At 41.1% G+C, this 20,265-nt stretch overlaps 1 protein-coding gene across 2 annotated transcripts in view; it reads right to left on the minus strand.

Annotated features, from left to right (window-relative positions):
• flr (actin-interacting protein 1 flr) overlaps window positions 1–20,265 on the minus strand; it is a 50,531-nt gene that overhangs the window by 8,119 nt on the left and 22,147 nt on the right. For both annotated transcript variants that reach the window (XM_065430174.2, XM_065430182.1), the window contains exons 9-15: window positions 12,582–12,723; window positions 11,427–11,509; window positions 11,174–11,326; window positions 10,860–10,944; window positions 10,165–10,275; window positions 5,110–5,277; window positions 3,187–3,337 (exon numbers count right to left, since the gene is read on the minus strand). In XM_065430174.2, coding sequence (XP_065286246.1) covers window positions 3,187–3,337; window positions 5,110–5,277; window positions 10,165–10,275; window positions 10,860–10,944; window positions 11,174–11,326; window positions 11,427–11,509; window positions 12,582–12,723 — 893 coding nt within the window. The remainder of the gene's footprint in view (window positions 1–3,186; window positions 3,338–5,109; window positions 5,278–10,164; window positions 10,276–10,859; window positions 10,945–11,173; window positions 11,327–11,426; window positions 11,510–12,581; window positions 12,724–20,265) is intronic.

The following is a 20,265-nucleotide window of genomic DNA, read 5'->3' on the forward strand; positions in this document are numbered from 1 at the left end:
TTTACTTCGCACCGGAGCAAGAGAGAGGTACTTCCATTTCGTCTGCTTGTTTCAACATCGTGCAGTCGCACGCGCAGACACCAAAACTGTCTTTTTCTACCGTGTTCCAGCACGGGATTATGTTCCGTGATCCACTTGCGTCTGCCTCAGTATTCGTGTAGCACAGACTATACCACTAGTCAGGTGTCCTCATGCACAGTGTGCAAAATCGTGTGCTGTGCTAAACGAGACAATCACAACAGCTCGCACGCGACGCTGTCAGCGGAAGTGCGCCACACCTCAATAAAGTGACGAGAAAAGAAAATGTAAAAATATGAAGGCGGTGCCCATGACGTATGCGTCAAGCGATCCTCGAGGTCCCATATAGGAGAATGTAGGAAAGGAATTTCACTTGCAGAAGCTAGACGGGGCAAGTCGAGAGAGCGTCTATGTTTGCGATGAAGATCGCCTCCGGAAATCATGAGTTCACAACACTGAAATATTTCTATCTTGGCTATTAACGAGCCAAATTGAAAAATGCTTGCAGCAGAACACTCCCTAGAGGACACGTAATAACTTCCAGCATATAATCAAAATTTGCTATGGGGGCTGGGGCCCTTCAAACACACGTTAGTGCACACAAAAGTTAGCCAACATCATTCCCCCATAATAAAAAATGTTGTCGCCCCAGGTGCAAAACCTGCAGGCACCGTGAAACTGACATTAAAATTAAAAGCACCACAAATAGTTATACACACGAACTGAAAACTAGCTTTACTTGCACTAGTTCCGACGCGATTTATATGCTTGAAGGCTCATTCTGTAAGAAACAATATATCGGTGAAACTAAAGCCCCTCCATCCACGCGCCACCACCGCTTTTTTAAGTAGCGACAACCTTTGAAGTGCACCGCCTTCTCCCCTCACACCAAATCCGGTGCCGGCATTTCCGGTCGCAAAATTTCCGGTTCCGGCGTTAACACTTCCTAGAGTTGCGCTACGCGAATTTCCGCTTTGACTGCTGATTATGAGATGCCCGCACGTGCTTAGCAGCTGGCGATAATCTCAGTAGCTCGCTCTAGTCCATGGTCTTACACCATGCTCTAGTCGCTCCACCAAGCGTCATCCCTGTGCATCTGCGTGCTTGTTGTGTGTACGCTGCGCCCGCTTGCTTTGCCTGTCGTCCCCTTTCGCTGTGCTTGCAGTTTATAGAGCTGTGGCGGTCACTATAAGAAGAATTCAAAGGGGACAAGCTGTTGTATTCCGCTGAAGTAGTTGTTTGCGGTTTTCCAAATGCACGAAAAACGGCAGTGGTCTCCAAGCACCCAGGCACTACATTCCACTGTATGTTGTCTCTCGTAGCACAACCCATCGCAGGTTGACGCGAAGCAGCGAGCACGACCAGATCACCGATTACAATAGGCGGTGGTTCTTCCACTGTATGTTGTCTCTCGTAGCACAACCCGTCGCAGGTTGACGCGAAGCAGCGAGCACGACCAGATCACCGATTACAATAGGCGGTGGTTCTTGGATGGAATCGCATTAACAGTTTAAACCGCAACTGGTGCAATTAAAGCCTCTCCATCGAGGCGAAAGTAAACAACACTAAAAAACATAACGCCACTTCCCCTCGGAACAGGAAGCTGAAGCTACGCAAGTTCCGCTTGACGCCGGAAGCTAAGGGGGTGAGTGGGAGAGGAGAGAGGAGCGTGGAGGAGGAGGGTAGGTTGGCGGTACTTAACCTGGTCGGCGGTGGCCCGTGGATGGCGGGGCTTTAGGTGAAACGGGAAAATCAATGAATGCCAGGTTAAACAGACATCACTTGAATACAGCTAAAAAGCTTTCCAAAGCCATCGCTGTGCATTTTAACCAACCAGGTCATAACTTTCATGAACTTAAACTCTGCATCCTACATTCAAATTTCCGTTCTGCGCGAGACAGAAAATACAGAGAATCATACATCATTCATAAGTTCAAGACATTGCAACCAACAGGCATAAACATTTCAAAGGGAGCTTTAGAATTTATTTGCTACACTAAATTTCAAGCTATAGGCAAATGTAGTTATTTTCCATTGGGTTGCTTAGTGTTTCGTTTTTTCTTTGCTTTGCTGGCTTTTTTTGTTATTTTATTTATATATTTATTCCATTTTATTTATTTATTTCTCACAAGCACCATTTTCTGCTGCTTCCTTTATTCTCACTTGCAGAAAGACGACAGTTCCCTGACCTTACTTGAAAAAGACAAGTCCACTTGTCAGAACATTGGCTTCCACTTTCACCTTGTTATTGTTTTGCTCGTCGTCTTGAATTTCCATCTCCCGCCTTCCCCGTGTTTCCCCTGATTACAATAATGTTTTTTTGTGCAATCTTATGTTGAACATACATCCTAAAATGTTTTGAAAAATAATTTTGGCGTTTTCTGCACTAAAAGCAAAATTTGATTATGAGGCACACTGGATTAAATTATGGGAGACTCTGGATTAATTTTGACCATTCGAAGCATTTCAATGTGCACCTAAATCAAAGTACACAAACGTTTTTGCATTTCGCTTCCATCGACATGCGGCTGCTGCAGCTGAGGTCGAACCTGTGACTTCGAGCTTAGCAGCTAAACGTCGTAGCCAATGGGCAAAGAGAGAGAGAGAGAGAGAGAAAACAAAGAAATTATGGGGTTTAATGTGCCAAAACCCCGATCTGATTATGAGGCATGCCGTAGTGGGGTATCAAGGATTAACTTTTTATGCTAAATTATGAGGTTTTATGTGCCAAAACCAGGATCTGATTATGAGGCATGCAGTAGTGGGGGGCTCCGGAAAGTTGGACAACCTGGAGTTCCTTAATGTGCACCTAAATCTAAGTACACAGGTGTTCTCACATTTTGCCTCCATCAGAATGTGGCTGCCATGCCGAGATTCGATCCCGCGACCTCATGCTTAGCAGCCCAACACTAGCCACTAAGCAACCACGGCGGGGAAAACACACTTAATAACTTAGCAGAATGAAGTCCTTGCTTAACATATTAATGAGAAATTAAATTAGATATGTTAAAACAAAGCTAGGAACTAGCCCCCTGCAACCCTCTTTTCCAATGTGATTAAATGCAAACTTCCAAATTAAGTGAAAATTCAGAAGATTCAAAGGCAATCACATGGAGACTGGCAAAGAATGCACAACAATGCAATAATAAAAAAAGAAAAACATCTCACTCTTGATGTTGATATGCTTTGTGGGATGCTCTGTGCTCCAAACAATCACACCAGTGTCCAAACTACCAGTAGCAAGAAACTTTGAGTCGGGTGACCAGCCAATGCAGTTCACCCGAGCTGTGTGGAAGCACCAGTCCAGCTTGTGGGCCAGCTAGAAGAAAATAATCGGGCATCTGTGTAAACATTCAATTTATGCAGAAACGATTGCACATTTTACATACATGTTTGCAATTCATGAATTAATGCCGGTTCACAGAATATGCAAGGGCAGTTCAATTTCAAGTGTTCCTAGAACAAGAGAAATAACAGCAGCGTGTGTTCAGATAAGGACAGACTTAGGGGGTACAAGACAGTTTTTTGTATTTAGTGAACATTTCTTATGAGGCAGGCAAATGCCTCTGTAGAAAGGAATCAATCTTTGTTTTGCGATACGCCGCGCGGATTTCCTTAGAAGAGCATTTTCACAACTAGCAAATTTTACAACTTTGAAGACTTATCACTCAAAAACTATAGCATTGTACATCACCAAAGCTTTTTGGCAGTTGTAAAATTATTATATCTACTGGCCCAAGGAAACTAAGACATGTTGTCCACAGTATTTTATTTTTTTTAATTCCCAAACTTTGCTTTCGAATCAAGCATCTCTCACTGGCCCTGAAATCAGTGGCTTCGTGGGCCATTTTAGCTAAGGCGATGAAGCTGGAAACTCTTGACACATTGTCAGAGTTTCTTCCCATTAAGGAAAATACTATGCAGATACACTACATACTTATTTTGTAATAAAATCCCTCAAACACCAACATTGCAAAAGTAGTGAAAATTTGAGAATTTTAACACCATTTAAAAAAAGATCGCAATTTTTTACGAAAATTTTACAGACAGCCCACCCAGAACTGATAAATCTAGCACTGCAAGAATAAGTTGCATTTATTTAAAGTGAAAACATTTTGCCTATATTTAGACCTCTGTAAGGTCATTCCTATGATTGTGTAGCTTTAATAATAAAATCACAATTATATTGCTTTCCAAGCTCTTTATTCTTTGGCATTAAAGAAAAGTGTCTCAGATTGTGCCTTTTGTGTCTCTGCTGAGCCACAAAATTAGTTGAACTTGGGCTTTCAGGGATCCGGTATCCATATTTCACTTCAGTAGGTTGAGGTAGCAAGCACACGAGAGGGCACTCAGTGAGCTGTTTTAAAGATGGTCTGGGGAAAATACTTATGATACTACTTTCAAATTAGTATACCTGCTATCTCAAATGCTCCCGGTATACACGACTGATGCACCAGCCTAGTGGAAAAGTGCAATGATGCCACTGCAGTGGAGGTGTCAGCTGGGTGTCTTCAGATAAGAATAGTTGCAAAAAGAGTCCCATATATTTTTCAGTTTCACTAAAATTTTTACATTAGGCACAAAAGCCCTTCCTTGCAACAAAACTGAGACCACTATTGCAACACACGTCTGTTTCACACAGAAAAAAGTCTTAGCCGAGATAAAGAGCAATAATCTCATATTGAGTCAAAGCTTTGCTGAAATAAAGCAAGCTGATTTTACAAATGTTTCCCAGCCAGTGATTTTATGTGAAAGGGAGTTAAAAATTAATTTAAATTATGGGATTTTATGTGCCAAAACTACAATCTGATTATGAGGCACGCCTTAGTGAGGGACACCGGAAATTTGGACCACCTGAGGTTCTTTAATGTGCACCTAAATCTAAGTACGTGGGTGTTTTTGTTTATTGCCCCCATCAAATGTGACTGCCATGGCCAGGATTCAATACTGCGAACTCATGCTTAGTAGCCGAACACAATAGCCACTATGCGACCACAGCGGTTGTGAAAGAAGGTACTAAATGGTTTAACACAAAATGGCACACATGCTTAACAAAAAATTCGAGCATAGCTAAAAAAACATGCATTGTACCTCGTAGCTTGAGCTGAGGTACAGACGAACCATCCTGTTTGCATCGGATGCAGCCAGGTACTGGCCATCAGGAGAGTATCTGACGTCTGTGATTGCTCCACTGTGGTCCAACACTTTTTTCTCCGTTATACTGTGACATTTCAACACGTATACGTGCACCTTGTGATCCTAAGGGTGCATACAAGACAAAACGGAAAGAGTAAGCCACCATAAAATGAAAAAGCAGTAACAATGCAACAGAACAGCTCAACTTCCCTTAATTTGACATTGCTTATTGGAGCTGTGTTTAAAAAGTATCCTTTCAACCTTCATTTGTAAAATAATTTGAACCAGAGGGAGCAACCAAGAGGTAAGTTACAAGTACTACACGTCACTTTACATGTAGTAATAGGAATATTTCAGTGATGGAAGCAGCATTTGGCTATTTTAAAGAGGTTTCTAGAGCAGGAAAGATCACAGATTAGAGCAGAAATTTGCTTTTGAAGAAGGAAAAACTTCAATATGGAGCAAAGAAAACAGCAGTTTGGAGCAGCAACTTACCACTCTGTTCCAGGCAAAAATGGAACAGAGGGACTGGATGACAATGATGCTACTTGTTTTTTTTTTCTTTCTTGTAAACAAGAATAGAATAGCGTCTGTGTCGCGTTTCCTTCATTGCCTATCTGTCAATTTGGGCAGCTCAGTCATAATAAAATGCGCTGGACTTGTCGTAACAATTAAGCTATCGTAAAAGATGTGCATCACAGAGGTGTGCTCTCACAATGATGTGTGTCCAAAATTACATCAAAGAAAATTTTTAAACTACTAACACATATCCCATAAGAACCACGAATTACATGTGTACAGAAACCATTGATATATCACAAACTGACCATGAAAACAACTACTGTTGGTGGCAAAAAATTGTGTCACTGAAGTGCTTGCTTACAAAGTGTTTCAGTATGCAATATGCATAGAAAAATGCCATCAAAAGATCAATAAAAGCTAATTAGCACAATATTGTGAAGCATTACACTTAAAAATAGAACTGGCCAAATTTCACACTGCACCAATTATCTTTCGTGGTCAAAAATTCTATCCATGTTAGTGAAAATGAAACTACTACAGGTTAGCTGCCACACCAAGAGACAGGAGGTATGAAAAAGTGATCATGACTTACAGCCAGTATGCTTTTTTTTAAAGAATTTTTTTTTTACTTGTGCTGCAATTCTGATGCTATCACCAAGCAAATGAGCATGTCGGCACTGGCGCTCCACAGGTATCTATGTGCATGTGTCGTAACTGAAACCACAACCTGCTGTACATTTTTCAATGCCTGCCCAGTAATGCACAATCAGTGGTCACTTAGAGGACACGGCATTATGGGGTACATTTAGGGTTACATCAACTTTATTTCAGTGCATGTTATGCAGAAACTAGAGTGAACTATGAAAGCTGAAACAGAGAAGCAGCGGCTCTGTGTGGCACAAATCACAACGACATGATTAACATGTTTGGAAACGTGGCACTACCGCAGTTGACCACTGGCTCCCATTGCATTTCGGACTGTAGGCATGAACAAAATTTAGGAAGTGTTACTGAAACACATGGCCAAAACCATGGAAGGAAGAAAAAGGTCAAAAAGCATAATTGGCTTCAATTTTGTCCCCATTATGCGTTAGCCAGCCATGCAAATAGATGGTGGGGAAAGGGCACTTCTTCAAGTAGGTGCATTTTAGCACAGGTGTGGCATGATACACATGAAAAGTGACAATTTCGCATAGCATGTGGCAGGATCTTTATCATGATGCAGTTTGGTGCAACTGGAGCAGCACTTCGATCAGGCATTTTCTGTTGACATTGTTGGGCATGTGCCACAAACATTTGCTCTGTACACAGTTTACAAAGAAAGAAAAAAGGTCTAATACAAGAAAATGTGGGTAGAAAGACAAAACCCAGACAAAACCAAGTAAGAATACATGGAAGGCAGAAATGGCACAAACGCATGGACAAGCGCAAGGAAACAAACTATAATAGAAGGCCCCAATTCAGTCTTTGGCTATGGGACCTCCTTCTGTATATGCTGACCTGTAAAATAGTTAGCAAAATAATAAAAACATGGGTTGATTGATTGGTTGATTGATTGATCGATTGATTGATTGATTGATTGATTGATATAGGAACCTGCATGTGCGCTGATAGACATGACATGAGTGGGCTGCTTTCATTGGCATGTCTTGAACATTATAAACCACTAGAAACTTGCACAGGACAGTGTCGGTACAGTTATAGCAGGCTGAAATGAACTTAAAAGTAGAAGTGGAACAGACTAAAATAGGCGTGCTCTTTGTCATCATCATCATCAGCCTGTTTTATGTCCACTGCAGGACGAAAGCCTCTCTTTGCTATCTCCAATTACCCCTGTCCTGCACCAACCGATTATAACTAGGGCCCGTGAATTTCCTAATCTCATCGCTCCACCTAGTCTTCTGCCATCCTCGACTGCGTTTCCGTTCTCTTGGTGCCCACTCTGTAACCCTAATGGTCCAACCATTATCTAACCGACGCATTACATGATCTGCCCAGCTCCATTTTTTTTCTCTTGATGTCAATTAGAATGTCGTCTAATACCTGTTTGTTCTCTGATCCTAACTGTTCTCTTTCTGTCTCTTAATGCTTTGCCTAGCAATCTTCGTTCCATCACTCATTGCACGGTCCTTAACTTGTTCTCAAGCTTCTTTGTCAGTCTCTAAGTCTCTGCCCCATATGTCAGCACCGGTAAAATGCACTGATTATACACCTTCCTTTTCAATGATAATGGTAAGCTTCCAGTCGGGAGCTGACAATGCCTGCCGTATGTGATCCAACCCATTTTTATTCTTCTACGAATTTCCTTCTCATGATCGGGGTTCCCTGTGAGTACCGTATTTACTCGCATAATGATCGCACTTTTTTTGTCAGAAAAATTGAAGCAAATTCAGGGGTGCGATCATTACGCGGGTTAAATTTCCCGGGAAAAAAAAAAATTTTTTTTTTTCGTCCGCGTTTGCTGCGGGATGCGAGATTGCGGGTGCGGGACACCAAAACAAAAATGGCGGCTAGCGGAGCGAGCCGAACGCGCCGAACGCGATTTTTTTTTTTTCTTCTCGTGAGTACATTACGTGCATTGAAACAGTTTCTTCCGTATTAGTGATGAATAATATCGTTAATATCAGCAAGTTTGCGGCAATAACGTAGCCATGTCCACTTTGAGGGGACAGAAATAGGTGGGCGCGCTTAGCTGCCAGTGACAGAAACACATGACGGGCATGCTGCGGAAACTGCGGCATCTGTCTTCACTACTTTCCGCTAATAGTGGGCGAATATCTTAGCTGTGTTACAAGCGTCGGCGTATGAATGGGGTACACTTTTAACGTATCAGAGTAAACGTGGCTACTATCATTGCCGCGCGCGATTTGTTGCATGCTCACGAGTGCAAAAGAAGATGAAAAGAATCGAAATGCGCCTTTATTGTTTTTGTTGACATCAGCCGTTATAAAGCCAACCTATAATAAAGGCAAGTTTGGTTGTACCTCATTTTGTCATGGAAGTGCGGAAAGTGATGAAAGTAATGAAATGAGGCATCTACTTAAGAATGTTTAGTGCGTGCAGGCCGCTTGGCTTGTCTTGAAGAGTCGTTCGCGTAGCATTCGACAGGTGGTAAGCGCGATCATTATTCGCTAGACTTAGCACACGACATATCGCTGCGGCAAGTTCGGGGTGCGATCATTACGCGGGAAATAAAAAAAATCGAATTTTGACGACAAATTTTAGGGGTGCGATCATTACGCGAGTGCGATCATTATGCGAGTAAATACGGTAATTGACCTAGGTAAACGTACTCCTTCACAGACTCTAGAGGCTGACTGGCGATCCTGAACGCTTGTCCGTTTGCCCAGCTATTCATCATTATCTTTGTCTTCTGCATACTAATCTTCAACCCCACTCTTACAATCTCTCTGTTCCTCAAGGTCCTCAATCATTTGCTCCTTGTGCGCAATAACAATTCCAACCAAGCTTTACAGTCGATATTGGCACTTCAAGTTCACCTGTACAGTGACTGCTTTTGTGACCAATCATTGAGGACCATCACAGAGTAATCCAAATAAGTTCATTTCACTACAAATTTCTTCTAATTTCTGCTGAATATTGAATAACTTGTAGAAGGACCTTCAGAATTTTCTTGATTTGTATCGAGGTTGTCGCATATAGCACATTTTTAGCGCTCGTGCCGTGTTCTTTCCTTAGTACTTGTTGATTTGTACAGTGCTACAATAGATTATTTGAATTGATTTTGTATGTCCTCATGAGTTTGAGTTTTAGAAGTCGATTTTAATCGACATCTGAAAACTTTAACTCCCTCAGGACATGCAACAAATTAACAGTGACCTACAAAACATAAGTTTGGTCTCTACAAATCTTGGAAGCATGACTATTAGATGTCAGCACCTCTCCTCTGTGGTTTGGTACCATGTTTCTTCTGTCATTTGGTACCAGTGCTGCAGTTTGGTTCTTAAGATCAATGGACAAGTTAAGCCTTTTTAAAATGTTTGCTTGTTGTGTACCATGCACTGTTGTGTAACATGCACTCATTCACAGTGTACTGCACCTTTCAACACCATATCGAAACAAGACAACGCTACACTTTCTGCCCTAGCGTGTAGCATAGTATCTGCTTTTTATGAACCCCAGTGAAGAGAAGCTTTGCATGACATTTTTGTTCTCTGAGCCACCTACTCCGAGAAATGCACATAAAGCACACCATAGAGTAATTAATTGCAGTTTCTGAACTGCAAGTTCATAATCATCTGTTTCGTTAACTGCATTATATATATTCTGTATGAATACTGAACATTTTTGCACTTATTTACCCCTTCCTCATTCTGATTTCTCCTCTTGATCCTATTTTGAATGGGCTGTACCTGTCCATTCCATTTTTAGACTTCAGAACCTTCTTTGCTAAAACGATTTCATATCTAGGTGTGTCCAATAAAACAGAAAAGGAACTAGAAGCAGCATCACAAGGTTTTCACTGACCCTAGTCCCACCAACAGCAAGGTCTGGCTCTTGAGGGTGCACAGTGACACAACTTGGTTCATATTCCACAGGATGTGAAGCAACCTTCATGTCATTTTCCACCAACGAGATCTGCATTAGAAACAAAAGTGAAGGACCAATTTAAGTTTTACTAAGCAATGTGTACTTTGGCAAGCTGATGTCAGCAGCATCTAACACTTCATATTGCTGTTTAGCAACAAACATCGGAAGGACTGCTGAGGCCGTATTACGTAAAGATTCGTATCCTTCTATCCTAAATTTCCTATAACTGATAGCAGCGAGGGGCAATACAGGTGACAATGAAGCAGTGGCGTTATGGCAGCCAATGATGGACAAAAAAGATTAGAAAATGAAAAGGATCATTACATAATACAGCCCCTAGTCTGCAGTATGAACTGCATCAGACATTGACCACATGCTTGCAGTTACATATTTTCGTTACATGAATTTTGAGTTTTTTTGGAAGTTCCTGTCACAATGTCCCTAAGCTTTATTATTAAAAGCAGTTTTACTTAAAACCCTGTCAGCTTGAAATAAAACCAGCTGGAAGCTATCTCATGCTTATTTGTTATTCGGTGCTAAAAGAAGACATGGATAAATGTGAAATTTGTTTTACCTATGAACAATCACATAATCAGATTTCAAGCTCATCATACGAAAAAAATAACACTCACATCGCAAATGTCTGCCACAACGACCAAGTTTCCATCCACTGTAGCCATGCCACGTGGTTGCGAGTCCATTTTGACACACAGGTTTCTTGCAAAAGAAAAGCATACGAACTTTAAAGCAATAAAGCATGTAAAATATGGACACACTTCAATACAACACACAATGATAATATATAACACACATAAAAAAGAAGAGAGTACTATATCATGTGTGCACAGCAGAAAAAAGCTCTTGAAATTACACAGTGCTAAATTTTTATATATCAATAGTCATCTTTATAGAAAGCACATGCAAGGCAAATGAAAATAACACTTACGAGTACTGATTCGACAGCAAGCTTATGGACCGCACAGTGTCATCTAGGCCACAAGTGTAGATGGAGTCTGTGCCAGTACACATGTCCTGTACTTGGTTGCTGTGGCTGTTTCCAGATACTCGATCCTGGTCTCCCGATGCAGCATCCCAGAAGCATGCGCTGCTATCAAGGAATACAACCAGGCCTGTTGGTAACTTAAGCAAGACTCCAAAAAGACAAATCGCACACAAAGCAAGTACCATGCACAAGGATACTGATGCAACCATCGTGACTGCCTGTGTATATTGTCTCTCTGTTTGGACTCACAGCAAGTGCCGTGATGGACTTGTGATGGCCCTGAAAAAAAAGTTATTCAAATTGGTGAACATCCCTGTAAACAATAAACCCACATCAAGTTTGGTTATGCTAAGTGCAGAGAAGACAGCAGATTGGATATTGTGCTCTGTATTGCATCAGCACACAGAACATTTCAGTTCAATTTCTCCTCTTGCTTTCTTTTTTAATTCTTTGTCTTATACATGCCCACACACTTTGAACAAAAAGATTATGAAGGCTACTGGCTGAGTGCTACAGTAACAAAAAGAAGAAAAGAAACAACTCTGTGTTTGTACAGCAAAAATTTGTAGGCATAGTAGTCATCAGAGAAGTAGCGGAAATAAGTCCACACTGATCCTCCAACTCTTGCGACACATTTTGACAAGATTGCTTTCAGCTTCCTAGACACTGTGAAAGACAGAGGTGGAGTCACACAGAAAACATGACAACTCACGCACCTCATAAACTGCCTAAAGCAATATACAGATACCAGAGTATTTATTCTAACACTTTTAAAACTTGATTATTAAGCACTTACCACTGCTTTAACATCAGTGGACTCGATGAAAAACATAGCATTTCTTGGCCTGCATCATTTCACAGAACATTTGCAACAATTGCCTGCTGGTTTGACAAGACATTTAGACCTAGACAAGCAGCGAAACCAGTTTACGTCTATGCAACAGTTCTACTGGCAAAATGTGCATACAGCAGTGGTTTTATATTTTTTCTGGACAAACGAGGCACACAAAGATGCAAAGTGCTTTACTGAACAATTCAGGCCAAAAAATGGAATTTTGCATTGGAATTTAGTGAAAAAGAAGCAGCAGTACGTGCAATAACTCTCAAAGTTGACAGAATAAAAATGCACACTACGGTGCTACAGCATTGGCTAATGAGGTGTTTCAGCCAGCCCCTTGCAAGGGGAACATATGGCATGGGTCGTGTTGAGCGAAAGGTACAGTCCATTTGCTGATGCAAAATCAAGGACGAACTCGGGGAGAGTAAGCCAGCCCTGGTAGCACACTCTAGAAGATGCTGGCCCACCAAATTTGACTGGAGGTTAAATTGAACAATTTAATAGTTTGCTGACCTTGATCACTCTTCGTGGCTTCTCAGGGTTGTTGACATCCAGGTAATTGATGAATCCGGAGAGAGATACTGAGAGCAGATAGTCGCCTTGCCAAAGACAACTAACTTGCTGGTCCATAATGTCCGTACCCATGACAAACTCGCTGCAATGCAGTAACAGATATGAAGAAATCAGGAGCCACATTTTGTAGCAATCGAACTTTGCATTCTAATCATTCTCTCGAGCCTACAGGCCAAGTGCAGCCTAATGGCTACAGGCTCTCCTGTAGCTGCTGCTGACAAACTTGTGTGCCAGACTTGCTGCCTTGGCCACCCACGCTGAAGAGGTTTGCCTCTCATGTGATAGACGCACAGATATCGATAGCCTTATTAAATGAAAAGAATGTCAGAATTTGTATAATTTACAGGGCTGTTCCAGAACAACCAAATCATAAGGAACATCGATTAATGCCTGCTTTCGCATGGCACCCGTCCATCCAACGTGTAAAGTAGGAGCTTCTTGCCCTGCGCAAATGGTCCTAGATAACGTAAATTCTAGATTTGACATTGCTACCACTTTTGTTGAGGTCATCCAAAGCTGGATGTTCTAATACCCCTAAAGGACAAAGCTAAGAACATCAAACAATCAACCCAGACTATGTCCGATCATTTTGATGAAATTTTGGGTCATCTGGACAACGAAGACAAGGAAAGTGGTCATCTAGGGTAAAGGCTAGAAAAAGTTGAAAATGCGCAATCAGACAGAGAACACCGTCAGATAAACGCAGACTTGAGAGCTCTTGAAATGCAAAGCAGGAGAAAAAATCTAGAAATACAATGTGTGCTGTAAACGGAACACTAGAACCTTATGGCAAAAATTAATGAAGTGGCCAAGCAAATCAAAGTGGCGGAGATCACTGACAGCGGCGATGAGGTGTATTATAGACTTCCTGCAAAGGGGAGCAAGGTGCCAGCAATCATTGTGCAATCTCAACAAGACAAACAAAGAGATCAGTAGCTTCACAACAGAAATCTTGAAGAGAATGGCCAGGCTGTCTACCTCAGCGACACTTTCACCCAAAAAATGCGGCACCTTCATCTGGTCACTAAAGAATGGGCCCTCAAAGACTGCCGTTTTGTTTGGCATGCGAATGGTAAAGTTCTTGTTCGCATGAAGGAAGTTGACAAGGCTCGAGTTGTGGAAGATGAGAGTGACCTCGCACGTGTGGTGCCTTAGTTCTGTGCCAGTGTTCACAGCTACAGAGACACACATTAATGATGACACTTATCGCATACCTACTCCCCCATGAGATATGTAATAGTGCCTCTTTTCAACAACACAACTAATGGTCACTGAAACATTTTCATGTAAAAACATGATGAATTAAGAACAAGCTAGATGAGTTTACAACTCTTCTAGACAGCTCTGGCTTCTTTTTTGATGTGATTATGGTATCGGAAACTTGGCTAACTGACAATGACAGATTTGAACTAACTTGTTTTTCCATATTTGCTTTAAATCGCAACACATGTTGCAGTGCTGGTGTATGCATGCTTATAAATGAGCCTTGATTGTGAAGTGTTTAATCAATGGTGTATTATGTTGAATGACGTTGAAATATTGTCCTGTATAATGAACAACGTCGTTATTTCTGTATTCCATAGGCTGCTGTTGGCTGACTTATCTTCATTCCTTAAAACATTGGATTCCTACCTTGCTTTTGTAACAAAAGATAAGTACGACTTCCTCATAGGTAGCAACTTCAATATAGATATGTCACGTGAAACATCAACAGGTGTCAATTTTGACATTTTATTTAGGTTGATTGGAATCAACAACATGAACACTATACTCACATGCATTTTATCTGAATCCTGCACATGCACTGATTATTCTTGACAAATTTTGACCCTGACATTATTCACATAGGAGTAACCTGCTGTGATGACAGTGACCACATGGGGACTTGTCTGCTTGTACAAAAAATTATCTCAAAATGCCAGAGTCATGAAACTATCTAGTCCAGTGCGTAATCAAAAGTTCCATATAAAATTTCATGCCAATATCTTTAGTGGAAACTGGGACAACATCTTTGCTGAAAAAGATGCAGTGAGAGCATATGATTAATTGCCCCAAAAATTCTGCTAGAAATACTTCTTTCCAAATTTAAAATGCAAATCAAGAAAATAAGGAAGCTATGGATATCACGTGAACTCCATGCAGGGATAAAAAGAAAGGGCCAGCTGTGTCCGGTATTTGCAGACTCTAGAGATGTTTCGATCCTCGAGCAATTCAGGCAGTACAGGAATTGAACACTGATCTGTGAAATGCTAAAATGCAATATTTTCCCTAGTAGTGACGGTGAAGAACACAGTAGCAAAAACGGTGTACCACAAAACTAACTCTTTATTGGGCGAACTTGTGCCCCAAAAAGTGACATTCAAACCACAATGATAACAGCAAGCACAGCCGGCAATCATTGAAAATCTCGTCAGCGGGTCAAGCGTGTCGATGTTTATACATGACTCGTTAAAAGTTCCAGCACAATCTCTGGTGTCTGCTTGCCTTCCAGAAAGTACTACACAATTTGCATTGTGCATAAAATCAGACTACAAAAGGTTCGGTGACTAGTGACAACAGATATAACTATAGATAACATTTGAGAAACTTCTGATACATGCAGGTGCATCCTGCATGTATACGTGTCAATATAGAAGAAGTATGTGTGTCAATATTATGAAGCATAATTTGAGACCGCACTCGGCTGCTATGAAAAAATTTTGAGCAAGCTTCAATCTCTTGACGTCCACTGTCCAGTGAGAAACCAAGACAAATTAATAGTTATGGTAATGAATACAAAGGTAGTCACCTTGTGAATAAGTTTAACAAGTTTTTCACACAAGAACTGTCTCCTACTACTAATATATGTAACATAAAAATCTGTAAGTGTCCTGTATTTTTTGAACCAATCATCACATTGGAAGTTTTAGCACTCATAGAACTTAGAACTAAAAAATATCCCCTCATGCAATGCAGACAAAATAGAGATACATCCGTTTAAGCATGTCATTCATGCAATAACTAAACCTTTCAAATATACTTATAATCTATACATAGAAACTGCTAATTTTAAGTCAAAAATGCAAATTACAAGAGTTGTGGTTATTCAATAAAAAAGTAACCAGAGCATCTTAGGTAATTATAGGCCTACTAGCATTCTCCTAGTGTTCTCAAAACTTATCGAAAAGTTCATTTTAAAATGATTTGAAAGATTTTTAGCCAAATACAATACTATTAAAGCCTCTAAGTACGGCTTTCAGAAGAACTGATCAACAAAACTGGCACTGCTACATCAAAAAGAGTATATTCTATTAAGTAATTTTGAGTGCAGGAACATGGTGCTAGGAAAATTTCTATATCTTATGAAGGCATTTGACTGCATAAATCATAACATTTTGTTCAAGAAGCTAGAGTATTATGGAATAAGAGGCAAAGTGTTACTTTTAAGGCCCGTTCACACTACTACAAAAATTCGGCAAGCGAAGCGGATTCGCTCGCCGGAAAAAAGAGCGTGTTCTCATCTGTTGACGCGTGCATCGGCGGATCCGCCGCCACTTCTGGCTTTTCCGCGATGAGAGCGAGACCTCGCGGTAGATTTTTTTTTTTTAGTTTCGCGACTGACCATAGCTGCGTCCCATAGCTGCGTCCCACAGCTGCTCTTTGTAGACAATGTCCTCGAAATTCAAGTGCCTTTTGTCGTACAGTATGGGGTGCTGCTTAATTGTATCAACGAGTATTCCCACAGAGAAGGCCGGTCGCTCAGACATGCTGGCTGCCATGCTGAGATTAGACGGGTTGTGACGTCAAAAACGCAACTTCTGGCGGCGGCGAAAGCGGAAAAAATGGGTCCTGGACCGATTGCCTTCACCGCGCCGCTTTCCGTCGTCCTCGGCGTCAAAAGCGGCCGAATCCGCTTCGCTCACCGGATATTTCGTGTAGTGTGAACGGGCCTTTAGTGCAGTCCTACTAGTAATGCAGGCAGCAATATGTACAATTAAATAAAAGTCATTAATGCAAAATGTGTCCTGTGGCCTACCTGAATAGCGCATTATAGGTCCACTTTTGTTCACACTGTACTTTAGTGACATTGCTAACACAAACTCTAACGCTTGTTTTATAATTTACACTGACGATAAAACCTTGTTCCTTTCTGGAGATTCTGGCAGTGATATAACATTTAATGGAAACAGTTTGCTAGGAAAACTAAAAGTTTGGTCGCATCAAAATGCACTCAGAGTTGATGTCGACAAATCTATGGCAGTACTTTTCACCCCAAAAATAAGAAGCACAGTGAACTTGGGTCTTTATACCTCACAAAAATTTGAATGTGTAAAATCGTTTAAATCACTTGGGGTAATATTTTCAGAAGATATGCCATGGATCGACCACATAAAAGATATAGCATTGAAATACAAAGCCATACGCCTGTGTCACGTTATAGAGGTATTTATGCAACAAAAAACAAAGTTGTTACTGCATCACACTTTAGTCTACTCACATATGAATTATAGTACCCTGGTCTGAGGGACTACTACATCAACTAACCTTCAAAAATTAGCCATCCTTGAGAAACGTGGTCTTAGCATTGTTTTTAATTTACCCTGGAGACATTTGGCAAGACAAATAATTAAAGACCAAAAATTATAATAGTATTTAACTTGTATACATAAAACATTACGCACATATAGAAACAAAAAAGAACAAGCACATAGAAAATATGCCTCGCTTTGTTCCACTGCTTTCATATGAATCGCACCTGCACCCATACCGCTACAAACCACATTGGTTGTTATGAGCAATCAGAACTATGGATGCCAAACATTAGGATAGCAGTTACCACTAGATTAAACAAATTATCTGAGGCATACATTGACAGCACCACTTCTTTAAATATAATCAGTCCAAAATGTCCTTAATCTCTTTTACAAAACAATTTCTTTTCAATACTCTGTTTGTCAACTACATACTAGCCATGTCTTCATATCTTTTTTCCCCTCAACTGCGCAAGCTGATATGCAATTTTCTTTTATACTGTGCAAATTCAAGTGCATTTCCTTTGTTATTCACAGCTAAAATGTCAATCGTCTCCTGCTGGTGCCTGCTGAGTTGGAACCTAATCAAGCGCTTTCACTTTTTTTCCAACCTCCTCCATCTTAATCCTTTCGGGCACCAATGCATTCTGTTGATTTAAAATTTAATTTCACCACATTCCTTAAATCTTCAAAATCATAAAAAGTGTACTGCAGACTACAATAAGAATTTTCAATTCTTTAGGAAGTTTTGTCAAGTTTAGAGAATGTGCACTCGACACAAGAACTCACTACACGAACATCAGGTATGAGAAAATCAGCTATTTCATGTCTAGCAGGCTTGAAAAGCACCTATCCAGTCACTTGAAAATTATGTCTGACGCAACACATTGTGAAAAACGATTGGAAAAATGAACCCACTGCATACAGCAACATACTTACGCCGTGCAAGAATACCCAACCACTCATACCACTCATCTTACTAAAATATTTTGCACATTTTCTTCAAGCTTGCAGCACAACACCACAGAGAAGTGTTTCAACATGTACGCAGCATAATTTAAACTTCACTACTTCCATCAATGCTATTGCTGTTGATGCACAATCTTCGGATACACAATTGTGTAAACAGCGCCTTAAAGGGTTAAGGTACTGATGGCAATAAAATGCATTGTATCGTATTATGAGATTTTACCTCTCAATGATTATCTTCTGATTTACCTCTCAATGATACATAACCTGGCAAGGGAACAAGAGTTCAAGATCGCAAGTCAACCTCTAGAGTCTGTGGAGGAGTACGTTTACCTAGGTCAACTAATCACAGGGAACCCGGACTATGAGAAGGAAATTCACAGAAGAATAAAAATGGGTTGGATCGCGTAAGGCTGACATTGTGAGCTCCTGAATGGGAGTTTACCGTTATCATTGAAAAGGAAAGTATACAATCTGTGGATTTTATTGGTGCTGACATACGGCACAGAGACTTGGCGGCTGACAAAGAAGCTTGAGAACAAGTTAAGGACCGCGCAAAGAGCGATGGAACGAACAATGCTGGGCATAACTTTAAGAGACAGAAAGAGAGCAGTTTGGATCAGAGAGCAAACGGGCATAGATGATATTCTAATAGACATTAAGAGAAAAAAATGGCACTGGGCAGGTCATGTAATGCGCAGACTAAATAGCCGTTGGACCATTAGGGTAACAGAATCGTTACCAAGAGAAGGAAAGCGCAGTAGAGACGGCAGAAGACTAGATGGAGTGACGAAATTAGGAAACTTGCGGGTGCTATTTGGAATCACTTTACGCAGGACAGGGGTAATTGGAGATCGCAGGGAGTGGCCTTCATCCTGCAGTGGACATGAATAGGCTGATGATGATGATGATGATGGTTATCAAGATTCGCATAACTCCTCCCACATCATGGTGGTCTGCAAGTTATGACTTTAAGATCTCCTGATGCTGTGTATGAGTCTACAATGTCACTTATGAGCAACCAAAACACAGCAGCACAATGACTGCTATATAACATACCATGCAGCTATTGCCATAGCACTACTGCAGTTCAACCTTGTCAGGGGTGGTCTGCCCAAAGTCATTTTTGGAGCAAGTAAAATTGCGTTTTAGAGCAGTTCGGAGCAGACAAAATTGCATTGTGGAGCAGTTTGGAACAGACCAAATTTCATGTGAGCCATTTGGAGCAGAGAAAATTTCATTTTGAAGCACTCTGGAGCTGGCCAATCTGAATTTTGGTGGAATAATGGAATGGGGGGTGGCAGCACACTTTGAAACAACGATGAAACACAGAATAAACCAACACGAAGCACGTAGTAAAAGAGCACTTTTCAGCTATAATGTACTAGAATAAAAAAGAGTTAGTCAAGCGGTGGCATGGCGCATGCTTTCCTGTAAAGCCGAAAACATCAGTGGCACTACAATCAAAATTTATATTCCTGCGCCGATGCTCATGATAGCAGAAAATGTTCTTGAATTATGCGGTCCAATCTATGCAGTAACATAATTTCTGGGTCATCATATATGTCACCGCATACCCAGAGAGCCTGGGTTGAAATAACATAAAACTACCATAATTTGTTTTTATTGCAATAGCGATTATATGGACACTCCAGGCAAATTTCTGCTGTCGCAACAATGTTCCGTATAAAGTCCAGGGGCGATAACATTGTTGCCATGCACCATATGCTGTATGTGCGAGTGAAAGCATGCAAGGGTGACCTGACGATGGCGGCTCAATCTCGTGTGCGCTAGGGAGGAAAGTGGGGAGGAAGCACGCTGTTTCGCATTGTGCGTAAGGCACTGGTGAGGGAGAGGAGGGCAGGGTTTCACTCCGGCAGCTGCTGCGTATGGCACGGCCTATCTTGAAAGCTACCTGCAATGGGGACAGAGTGCGAGTGATGATAGCTTTGTGTGCGCTGTTTTCGCTGTTTGGTTTGCGTTGAAGCAAGGCAGCACAAAGGTCAATTTGCTCGTTGCTGCTGCCGCATTTCATTACTTCAGCGTTTTAATAGCAAGTTTCCGCAGTCATTGAGCGAGATGTTTTCAGGCTGGGTTGTGCGCGCATAACACCATACTTGATAATTTAGTTAATAAGTGAATGT

Source organism: Dermacentor albipictus, chromosome 1, assembly GCF_038994185.2.
Source record: "Dermacentor albipictus isolate Rhodes 1998 colony chromosome 1, USDA_Dalb.pri_finalv2, whole genome shotgun sequence".
Lineage (NCBI taxonomy): Eukaryota > Metazoa > Arthropoda > Arachnida > Ixodida > Ixodidae > Dermacentor > Dermacentor albipictus.